Below are 12,088 nucleotides of genomic sequence, written 5' to 3'. Positions count from 1 at the left end.
AGCATTTTAAAATGTCACTAATAATTTCAAACATCTACAAGTTGTTGAAAACCACCTACCCCATTTCCACTTCCTGTCTCAATGTCCAAATAGGAAGGAGGCATTTGCACTTTGCTAAGCACTTTAAAACAGGTCTTTAAGGCATGGGTGAGTTCTGGTAAACCTAATACTTCCATATTTTCCAGGAGAGACTGTACCATATAACTGAGCATCTGTGGAAGATACTGAGTCTGCACTTCAGAGTAGAGTTCCTAAAATAAATAAGCATTAAGATAGTTATCACATATTACTATTCAGCTGTCTAACAGCACAGATCAATGATTGATAAAGTCAGCTCATGAATGGTTAAACTGTACAAACTTGCTTAAGCACTATTCCTTCTTTCTTCATTCATTTCATCATTTGGTGTTCATGATGAACACCAAATCATATCCTAAAAATGTTATGATAGTTAGCCAGCTACTAAGACACCAAAAAGTCCCCAGAAATTATTTACCCAAAATGCAAAAGGTACGTTTTTTCATTCCTTTGATAGAATCACTGTATTTTAAAATGTAAATAGCTTTTTCTTTGCTAAGCAATAGCATGGGTAGCCATACACAAGTCAGCACATGAAACTATACTTTGCAGGGCACAGCATGCATATGCACACATATGTCAATTTGCCCATTTTCATTTCATGCAATCACAATATGAATTGTTTGATTTTAAGTTTCTTAAGACTTTGAAGCAGTTAGCTTCATGTTGCCTTACCAAAGGAATCACATCAAGAAGAAACACCAACAGCGTGCAGAGCTCTGAAATTGTAGGAGGAGTGCTAATATTTTCAAGAGGATATCTCATCTGCATGGATTTGTTTCTGGATTGAGAGAAACATTATTATGTAAGTTTTTTTCCTGTCAAAATTCTTGTTACAATAAAAAAGCTTCATTAAATGCAGCACAAAACACTGAACAGCCAGGCTTTCTGAAGCAAAGTAAAATGGGACTTCTAATACAGCAAGATAAAAAATTCTGTCAAAACCACCTTATTGTAGCTTGTGTGTGGGATACTACAGTGCTTCTAATTTTCAGATTGAATCTGCGTATGCAATCTTACTGAAGTATAATCTTCTCTCTTATATTTTGAAACCAATAAAAAGATAGATATCTTTATTTTCCTTCAAAACCCACTTGTTCATCCAAGGAAGATCTCTCCACCCCCCCTTCCAAACCTTTTCCTCTTTCATCTGTCATTTTGAAAATAATTTCTTTTGTTCTCAGGTTGCTACTTTCCATCTAATCATTTACCTGTTTGCATTTTTAATTATTTTAGAATGTAACTTGCATATCTGTCTAATTCTAACATGTGTTTTGTCCCTTCCAGAATTTAAATGTCTCAGTAAACATTATCTTACACAAATAGCTCTTAAGTGGCATTTTTAAGAGGAGCACTATTGTTTGACAACATAAACACCTGAAACATTCTTCAAAACATTTGGTCATGTAATCCCAAAGAAAATCCGTGCTTAAGGAAGTGATCAACAAATTGACTGTCTTGACAATTTCTGATGCATTTTTGTTCTCTTTTATTGCACTGTGTGGGGGGAAAAAAAAAAGAAAAGAAAAACAAACAGATGTTAGAGAAGATTGCAAGAGCATGCACATCACAGTACTAGCTGATGTATTCCAGAAACTTCCCCCCTCCCTCTTTCTCTACAGGCTAAATGATACTGATTGTTTTAAATCAAGGACTAAGTCATTCTGGAACAGCTAGAGTTTAAGCACCTTTCTCCCAGATGAATGAAATCAAGCCTTCAACTTTGAAAATCAAAAGGCTGAGAGTTCTGTCACCATACTGATTTTTGGCCAATATACCTGGCACCTGGCTCTAATCAACACAAATTACATGCAGTGTACTTTATTTTCTTCTCTGCTAACAAAGAGAAATCAAGTGTGTGTGGGGAAAAAAGGAAGTTATAGAAAAATCTCATTTTCTGTACAGAAGGTCACTTTGTTAAAAAACCAACCTTCCGCAAATAGGTCAGATTTTAGTAATTTAGCTTAATATAACTGATACACTTTCAGTTCATAATTGAAAACTTGTAACTATACCTTGTACGTATGTTGCCACTTTGATTGTAGCTAAGTTCAAGATCAGAACCAAGTGCATCCTTGCAGTAGGAATAAAAGGCTCTAATAACTTCAAGGAACAGATCCCCAACAACCTGTGGCCCTACAAATGAAGGGAAAAAGAATCCAGTAGTTGCACCAAAGTGATTGCTAGGCAGCTCCGTTACAAACTTGTGTAGACTTAGGGTTAGGTAGATGAAAAAACAAAACAACCAGTCAGCCAAGTAAGAGAAAAATGCTTATGTGGCTTTTTAAAATGTCAGATTTTTCAGTTACGATAAAATTAAATATGTGGTTAAATATATATATATGCATGCATTAATTCCACTTAATTACCACCTGTTGTTCATTTTAGGAACTTTTATTAAGTGATGCTTGGAAAGCCATAGTACTGGTTCTACATTACACTTAAGTTACTTCAATAATGCACCTACACTGCAATCATTTATAAGTGGCCATAATCATACCCATGAATCTGCAGTTCATGTGCCAAAACTAATCACCATGTCTGTAACCATAAGAAAAACAATCAGATTTCCCAATATACATTCAACATAGCAGTCTTGATTAAATTTTGAGGAACAGAAGCTGGAAAAATCAGCAAATTGAGAAAGTTCAAATGCTTAAATATAACAAAAATACATATTTATACACAATTTTAAGAATAAAGTAGAAAAGTTAGGTGCGTGGTGACAACTGCACCCATTTTCAAGGGTCACTTTTATTATTTTATCTGAAATTGTCTATAGAGGAGGTGAGCCAGTAATAAGCACAATACCCTAAACATGGAAGCATTTAAAGTAGTATATAAAGGATTACAATAAAAGCATCTAAAAAGGAAAAAAAAAAACAAAAGTGAGGTCAAAAGTTCCTGTTATGCTTTAGTTTGCTACCTTTAAAAAGTTGCACTGCTGAATCAATTTCAAAAGGAAGTGAAAGTCATATTGGCTTAAGGCTTAATAAGTTGTATTTTCCGTGTTGACTGGATCAGAGATTAAACTGTATAATGCAGTTCAGCTAAATAACCTTTATTTGTAGTTCTAAGTAACACCGATTGTCAGCGAAATAAAACATACAATAGTTATAGTATTTGTCATCTACTTTCTAAATTAGATTAATCAATAAATTTATAATGTAACAACCTTAGTCTCTTCTTTAGCATTTTTGTCAGGAAATAAAAATGCTGTAGCATTAGCCCCACTGTCTTATAAACAGACTAACAACTGCTTCTACTAAGATTGCATTCATTTGTTAGATAAGCAATAAAGAATCCTCATTTTTCCTTGCAGTGCTTTGATAATCCTTTAACAGGAAATGTGCTTAAAAGGACTTTCCTGACCCATGAAAGAGGATAAACTTATCACATACAGGATCCTACAAAACAAACTGCCACTCTAGTGTTGAGCCTCAGTACATGAGTTTTATTCTAAATCTACAGGCTTAGTCAATGGTAACATCACTCCCCAACTCATGATAACACCTAGAGCAACACTTTGGGATACAATAAGTTGTTAAGACTCTCTATTAGCTTCTAACAAATACCAATTCACCAGTCCATAGGCTTCTCATACCTGTCAGATTCACAGAACATAATTTCAAAGATTCGTCTGTACATACATAGTTCTTACAGAATACTATTAAATCCTAAAAATCTGTCAAGTCACTTTGACTTAGTTTTTTCCAGCAGAAAGGAGAACTTGACCTTTAAAATAAGGGCCAGCAGAGCCTCACCCTTCTGGTGCTGGCAACTTCGTGTACACAACAGGACAGACACGTGACAGGGAAGAGGAGGAAATTCTTCACAGCTCAGTCATGAAGTCTCAAACTATAGCTCCCACAGCAGCATCAGGCTGGCACAAGCAGGCAGTGCCACTGACAGAGGCACCCCTACCTCCCCACACCCATAACAGGTTATTTCCAGCTAGAACACCTGCATTTAACTGGTACTGTCCACTTTGGCAGCAGTACCACCAATACACTAGCTGCTGTGGGACTACACTGTCTGGAAAAGCAACATGGTCATGAGAGTCTGATGCAAGTGTCTAGGGAGGCCCACAAGCACAACCAAGCACTGGAAACACCCAGGCAAGAGTAGTACTGGCGGTTTTCTGCAAAGAAGCCTCTTTATAAGACAGAACAAAAAGAGGCCTAACGGTGTTTTTAGCGAATAAGCTCCAAGGAATGAATTGAGTAGAATATTGAGACTACGGCAGAAGTAGTTCTTTTTAACAGGCCCCCCAAATTGCAGTTCTGGGCACAGAAGAATGTTATCCTCATTAGGATGAATCCATACTACAGAGTGGAGTGCTCTGCAGAAGAGCCAGAGATAACCTGAAGGGGGTGCCTGCTCCAGAGCACCATTCTGAACGAGGTCCAAGGCACGGAACACAGCTCCCTGCACACTAATACATAACGCACACATATTCAGAACTGGGAAGAATTGTGCAGGGTGTGTCTTAATTCCTGCTGTCAAAGGCGATTGAGAGCCAAGTTCCAACAGGCATTAGCAGTCGTAACAGAAATGACAAGCCACATTACCTATTTCAGGTTTGTCAAGGAGACTGATTAGGATGCGGAAGGGTTTCAAATAAGCTTGATGCTGCTCCTCTGTATTAGACTCCGGGAATTTCTGCTGTAAAATTTCAATCAAACTCTAGTAAAAAGAAAACATCAAAATGTTATACAGAGAAGAGAGACTGCCATTTTACTAATACCTGAAGTGTTTCTAAATTTGATTTTGTTTAGTACCGACCACAATTGAACTTCAATTTTCCATACAGGGTAGACAAATCAATGACATCTTTTCATCATCTGTACTCAAGAGTTGTTGTTATTCAGAGAAGCATTTTTAAATAATTCAGGTAGTTCATCAAAGATACTACCTTTTGGTTTCATTAGATTCCACTTGTACTATAAGCACATCCAATATTGGGATAAATACAGCACAGCAGGCTTCAGATAAATGAAAATATAACTGCCAAAATGATGCTATCTATAGGGACAGAAAGCGAAGGACAAACCAAGGGGCACAGTGAACAATTCTAGATTCAGTTTGCACTAACATTTGAGAGGATCATAAATACAGCTGTATGCAGTGAACACCAACCTCAACTAAAAGATCTTTAGAGTATTTTCCAAAGAAATAAATAGCATGGTCTTCTGAAGTTGTTGAGTCTGGAGCAAAAGTACCACCTTTAATATCAGAGCCTACAAGATAAACAGAGGCATGAAGAGTACACAAGAAACACTACAGTACAGAGCCCTACACAGATGTCATTTATACAAATATTGAAATTACACTGCATATTTAACCCTTGTCATTTCAACACTTTGCTTGAAACCTACTCACATACCTCCCAAGGACAACCCACATATCACAGTATGAGGCATCCTGATGTGCTATACTGAACATAAATCAAAACCAAGGCCAGATCCAGACATGTGATCAGCAAGAACAGCCTTCATACAGCTACATAGATGCAGCTCTTGCCCTGTCACTTTTAGCCTCCTCATACCCTGTTAAAAAGAGGCAGATGGGAAGAAGCTATAGCTCTCTTACAGCCCTTTCTTGACAATTAAGCCCACAGGAGAATTAATAGACTATTACCTCCTGAAGAGTAAGGTTAAAGCAGCACCCCACTCTTTTCAGTCCACTGAACCACTTCAGAATGAACTGCAGGTGGGACTAATAATCCTATATACTAATAATCAGATACCCTGTGATTCAGGACAGTGAAACGAATTCATTTGTGAAGAGAAGACTTATTTGCTGAATAAATGCTTAATTTTATTAAACAGGTACTTAATAAATGGCAACTAAACAACATTTTATTTTACCATCATTCATTAGCCACTGAAAAGGAGTATTGCATTTTTAAGCACTGATTTTTTTTTCCTCTTAGGTATTCAGAATATTGGATATCGCTGTATATTATACAGTACCTAGCAACCATGCATATAATCTTCTATTGAGTGACATGTCTCTTCTCAACAATGTCTGTGTAGCTGCTGACAGAATATAGACTAAATCAGTCCTGCGCAATAGAATAGTGCTTTCATTGCAATCCTAGGATGAAAAACAAAGGCACTTTAGCTGCTTATGAACACTGAAACAAGTCAAATAGGTAATGAGTTGGTTTGGGGTTTTTTTAACTGGTGATATTAATGCTTTGGGGGGGGGGGAAGCAACAAACCATCAATAAAATATTTTGTATACAAAAAAATCTCAAGAAAGGGAATCTGACACAATTGTGATCATTTTCATATTTAAGGTACAGAGCTACAAGTTAAGCTAAAATACTAAGACTTCATTATGTTATACTTTCAGGCTTAAAATTACTTGCTACTCTCAAAATACTGACTATAGTACTGGGTAAGTTAGGAAATGATGGAGATCAGCTCTATTTTCAAGTAATATTTTCTCTCCACGTCTTTAACAGAAGCATCTTAGTTTAGCACGGACAATTCCAAATGCTGAAATCCAAGTTGAAAAGGAGCTTGATATTTTTGACAAGTGCAGTTTCTCAGGCCTGAATGCTTCAAGAACATTCCAAATATCATGTAATAATCACTGTCAAAGCATGAGTCTGAGAAGCAGCAGTTTCCTCTACTATTAAAATTGATGGAGGAACATGAAACTGCAAAATCTGTTCGCTGATTTTGAAGGTACAAAATTCAGACATTTGGCAATAACAGAGGTAGGAGCTGGATTGGTTTCACAGCAGACACTTCTGTGCACAAAGTGTGCATGCGACAATACTAAAATAGTCCTCTTACCAAAGCTGTAGAAAATGGGAAGAAGAAGAGAATCACTTCTAGAGTGTTTCTTTGCACAAGGACATTTGAATCCAATACTGATACACACAAAGACTTTATCTGTAAAAGAAAGCACAACAGAGCTTTCTTCATGATAACACTAAGTACAATCACTGTTAATAATCATAAGAAAGAAAGAAAGCAAACTTGGTTACATATGAACACTGTTTTTTTGAAGAAGCCATGCCATTTAACTCCTGCCCACAAAGTGGGTTAAAAAAAAGAACAGGTAGAGAAGAGATGTCAGGTTTATCTTCTGATTTGAAACAGTCAGTCTTTTAAGGTTGTATGCAGTACCAATTACCAAAACCTACAGAAGCTTCTGAAGACTTGAATTCTGCAGGCTAACCAAAATCTGTAGGAGAGATTCTCTCCTACATTTCAGGCAAGATGCTCCCATGAAGTAATCATATTAAGCAATTCTGAAGTGTGGACCTTTCAGCCTCTCTTTCTCTCTCTCCAAACTGTTAAGAGCATATTATTCTAATTTAGTACAGAGAAGGCATAATTTGCTAGTCTGCTTGTATTGTGGTAGATAAAACTGTTCTATGAGGAGTTCAATGAACTTACTGTGAGCCTATAATCGGTGCCAAGCATGTACTTCTGCTGTTTTCCAGACAGCTCTCTGTTGATGTGACTGACAACAAAAAGAGAAGCTGGCAGCCTGATGGATGGGCCGACCAGGACACTGCCCCAGAGTGCTCCATAGAACACTTCCTGGCCCATCAATAAGGAGAGCTTCATAAGCAGAGCATCTGTTCTGTACGGAAATATAGTTTGCATGGGAAAACAGATTTTTGTTAGTTCAGTTTTACACCATAAAACGGCAATTATACACAGAATTAATATTGGCATAATTTATTTGTTTTCCTCATCTTTGTATTATCAGTATTGCCCATTTCACATGAAGATATCTGCATCTAATTATACAAAAAGAGTAAAAAATCCTTTGTCACTGTGCAGACTTATTGAAACAAAGCTTCTGTGGATACTTTGGAAACTTCACCAGTAATTATCTGCAAACATTTAGCTCTGACCAAATTACTGCAGGGGTGTGCAATGCTGAACTGGAAATAATTTAAGCTGGTGCTAGATTCTGAAAGCCAATTTAATCAGTCTGGGATCTGGAAGATATACTACAAATTTGTGCTTAAAAATGAATGGGCTCTATTTGTAAGTCACTGAATGAAGAAAAACATGAGATAAAATAACACACTGTTAGTTATTGCACACATACGGAAGTTAGTTTACAGGTAATATATATGAAATATATATATACTTATGTATAATAAATATGAAATGTAAACTGAAATTAGTCTAGAAGTAATCACATTGGAGGTCCTGTGACTGAAGCCACGTTTTCTGCTTTGGCCATTCCGTCAGTACTCCAGTGGTAAAACCATAACATCTACTATAATGTAGGAATTAAAACCTCACACGAGGAATGTAGAAGTGAGAGAAGAGGAAGATGCCCATCATAGAAGAGGGAACACCACCATCTCCCACCCCTTGCAATCTGATGTTCTTTTCCATTTCTTCATGAAGTAGCCCTCAAGCCATTTTTTCTTTTCTATTTTGTGTATGTGTGTGTGCAAACTCATGCATATGTGTGTGTTTAAGAAGGGAACAGAGTTTAGGCTGAAGCATGACCCAAGCTAGCACTTCTACCACTTTCAGGAACAGCAGAGGATATATTAGTGTTAGTTCTCAATGTTGAAGAACTGAATGTTCTGAAAACATTCAGTGGAGAGCCTCTCATTAAATCAAATTTAAAATTAACCTAACACATCTTCCAACAAGATATCTTGGTCTATCTTTCTTGCATCAGAATCATTATGATAAGTAAACTAAAGACTTTCTCATGTAAATTTATATTTCACAAAATTATATTATATTAATTTTAGCATGAATCTTTCACAGATTTCACAGATACATTTCACAAGAAATATATAGTCAGTTCCTGTCTGTGGTCTTGTCTGTTCGAGGTAAAGAGGAAAACAATGCCATTGACAATAGGGAAAAAGGCATAAAACCACAAGTCAGATGTTGGAAGTTAATCTGCACTTCCCATTAACTCACTACTTCAAAATTATTCAGTTTCAAAATAGGTTCAGTTTTCCTAAAGGGACTTCAGATAGACAGGAGACTTAGTTCCAAGGGAACCCTTTTCTCCCCCACATTTCCAACTAGTGGGGGGGAAAAGAAAACTATATGCCATCACTTAAAAGCCTGCCAAAAACCACATACAAAAATGACTGTTTCTACAGCAGATGTGTAAGAGGTATATACTTGTCCATAGATCTGATAATCCAGAATTGGCAATTAAGTGTTACTCTCCAAGTTGGGATCACATGCAATTTACTCTTAGCCACTCCAGCAATTAATATGAGCCTTCAATTTAATACTTGTTTGTAAAAAGAGGCATTAGATGTAGAAATAGTTTGCTTTTCAACTGTAATATATGCAGCCTAGCATATTCCTCTCTCTTTTTTTTTTTTCCCCATCAAGAGTACACACTGCTATTTAAGATTCAAAAAGAGCAGAGAACAGCCGACACATCCAGACTGGTAATCCAGAAGGAAGCACATTACCATCACAACGTTTAGTGACTTTTTAAGCAAAGAAACATTTGGATGAAACCTAAAGTGACTGAGTTCTTAAACAATCTTACAAAACAGTTATGGTAAGTGAAGTAAAACCACTATACAAATGGGTGCAGAGCTGCTCTTCTCAGTACACTTCCTCATCCTGACTTTATCGTACTGAATGCCATTGTCATTACTGCCAGGGCACCCAAAAGTGAGAGAGACACTTTTTTCCACAGCAGATTTTCTAAGAGTTTCCTCTTGCTCATGTTGTCAGAACCTGAGGGTAAATACCTGAGACAGAAATACAGGAAAGAATTCAGCTGTTCTCTCCTGTTACAATATTTAAATAGAATTTATCGATAGGGCAGTGGTTTGGGAATTCAGGTTAATTACTTAGGAGTTCAGAGGGGCTTTAAGAAATAGTTTTTATTCCTTTCTCTCAGCACATCTACTTTTAACCCTCCTTTTCTCTTCTCTCCTCTTCTTCTCCTGAGATGAAAATAGAAGGGGAATAGATTTTTTGACTTTAGCACTATCTACTGCATCTTTCAGGGACTCACTCTTTGTCCACCTTTAGAAGCTCTTTTATCAAGCCTTCATCTAGAGAGCTGACAGAATTTTCTTGAGAATTCCTTAGAAAAGCAAAATACTATATATTGTTTTTCATTAGTATTAGTTCTCACCTATCATAAATTTCTGATCCTTCTTCTAGTCCAGGCAGCAGTCCAATTACAAAGGCTTGAAGACCAGGTAGGAGGGACTTTTGGAGAGGAAGAAAGTATTTCTCATACAAACCAAGGAGAACAGGCCTCACTGACATTGCTGCATTTGCCAGCAGAGGGAACAAACCAGAGCTTTATTTAAAAAAAAAAAAAAAGGAAAAAAAGAAAAGAAAAAGAAAAATATTAGTTAATTAAAATAGACTGTGAAAGGCATATGCTTTTAAAGAAAAGTTTACCTGTACAAGAATAAATCCTTGGCAAGCCATTTTGTCCCAATAATTTTAAAGATTATTTCATAGGTTTCTAATGCCTTTAAATGCACTCCACTAGGTAGTGCTGGATGCAAACACTGAGATAATCTTTTACTGATGATCAGCCGTCTTGGCAATAGAGAATACTTCAGGTTACTCTGAAGAGCCTGTGGAAAAAAGGATATGAGAATAAGCAGCTATAATGTAAAAGACAATGAATGTGACGACTGTGTGTCACAGGTTTCTTACTAGCACATTGAAAAGAGCTAAATACATTCAAGAATGTTCTCTCATAAATGCGTTTTGTTACACTGAAACAGGAGAATTCTGCAATTGAGTTTTCATATGAAATCAGTCATGAACAATCTAGAAAAGTCTGATCTCACTTTGCTTGTAGGCTGGAAAAGGAAGTTAAAAGAATAGGACAGGGTACCCTTATCCTATCTCCAGGGGAAGCTGGGAAGTGACAAGAAAAGCATTTCAGCTTTTAAGGACAGAAAATAAAATAACAAAGGACTATCTTTTCTCATAAATTTTAATTTCACTTGTATCGGAAATATAAACAAAAAACCTTCCAACCAAAGCTGGCATGATTAAATGGGACAATAACATCTTAGAAGTTATTTGTAATTCTGTGTGGCTACATTCAGTAAGCTTTATTAAGTGTATTGACATATAAGTAAAAGATCTTCACAACAGGAACTAGTTAACTAAGTATTGCGGACAGGCCAGGTCTCTGGAAAAAACAAACTGTAGCACCTTTCTTTGGAAAGGTTACTGTTTTCCTTTAATCATGCATGCATTTCAGCAAGGTTAAGAAGTATGTCTTGTTAATTCAGAGACAATTAAAAAAAGATGTTGCAAGCAAATGGCACTTCAGCCTTTGATTGCTTCCTGCTAACGCCAACAGACGTTTCACTGTGGATTGACATTTGTGATATTTTCAGGATTAGGTAAATTCTTGACACTCCCAAAGGTTAAATCATTGTCTTTTCCTACATAATGGTTTTAAACTTGGGGTTCTTCTATCCTGCCTGAAAAAAGGTTTTGAAAAAGCAGCAGACAAATGAACCAGCACTTCCTTGCTCATTTCCAAGGAAAAAAACAAAACAGTTCAGCAATGTTGGCAGCATTCACTTGAATGCTGAATACTCTTATCGGCACTGAGAGGAAGAGATAAAACCTATCATCTTTCAAACGTGTGTGCAACTTACTGTTTAAGACTTTGCAGTTGGTGGGCGTGAGAATCCAAGAAGACAGCAACATTTCACGCATGAAACTAAACTAGGTTATACTTGTGGAGTTATCTTTAATATCTTATATTTGAGAGATTTACTCATATATTACATGAGTACTATAATTTCAATGATAAAGATTGAAATCCTTAATACTTGTAAGAACTTCAAAGACTGCAGGAAAGCTGGACTTTGAAACATTCTGTTGATATTGGTTGGTATGTATTTGCTCACACCCTCTGTATATAAATAAGAAGGTAATTACAAAAAAATATTCCAGTGGTAAATATTTTTCCTCTCAAGATTGAACAAATACCATCTTAATATTTTATCAGTTAAAATTTAAATATCAACTAGGTAGAAAAT

General features: G+C 36.4%; 1 protein-coding gene across 12 annotated transcripts in view; it reads right to left on the bottom strand.

The window, feature by feature from the left end:
- The window catches only part of DOP1B (DOP1 leucine zipper like protein B), a 59,225-nt gene that overhangs the window by 28,316 nt on the left and 18,821 nt on the right, over positions 1–12,088 (bottom strand). For 10 of the 12 annotated variants that reach the window (XM_030477202.1, XM_030477206.1, XM_030477203.1 and 7 more), the window contains 11 exons: positions 10,473–10,654; positions 10,198–10,368; positions 7,497–7,686; positions 6,888–6,986; positions 6,054–6,177; positions 5,218–5,318; positions 4,650–4,764; positions 2,094–2,214; positions 1,456–1,575; positions 754–859; positions 60–251 (listed from right to left, as the gene is read on the bottom strand). In XM_030477202.1, coding sequence (XP_030333062.1) covers positions 60–251; positions 754–859; positions 1,456–1,575; positions 2,094–2,214; positions 4,650–4,764; positions 5,218–5,318; positions 6,054–6,177; positions 6,888–6,986; positions 7,497–7,686; positions 10,198–10,368; positions 10,473–10,654 — 1,521 coding nt within the window. Of the gene's footprint in view, positions 1–59; positions 252–753; positions 860–1,455; positions 1,576–2,093; positions 2,215–4,649; positions 4,765–5,217; positions 5,319–5,464; positions 5,579–6,053; positions 6,178–6,887; positions 6,987–7,496; positions 7,687–10,197; positions 10,369–10,472; positions 10,655–12,088 lie in introns of those variants that run through there. The other 2 variants (XM_030477209.1, XM_030477211.1) reach the window with 2 other exon arrangements.

This window comes from Strigops habroptila, chromosome 2 (genome assembly GCF_004027225.2).
Source record: "Strigops habroptila isolate Jane chromosome 2, bStrHab1.2.pri, whole genome shotgun sequence".
Lineage (NCBI taxonomy): Eukaryota > Metazoa > Chordata > Aves > Psittaciformes > Psittacidae > Strigops > Strigops habroptila.
This window is presented reverse-complemented; position numbering and strand designations above follow the sequence as displayed.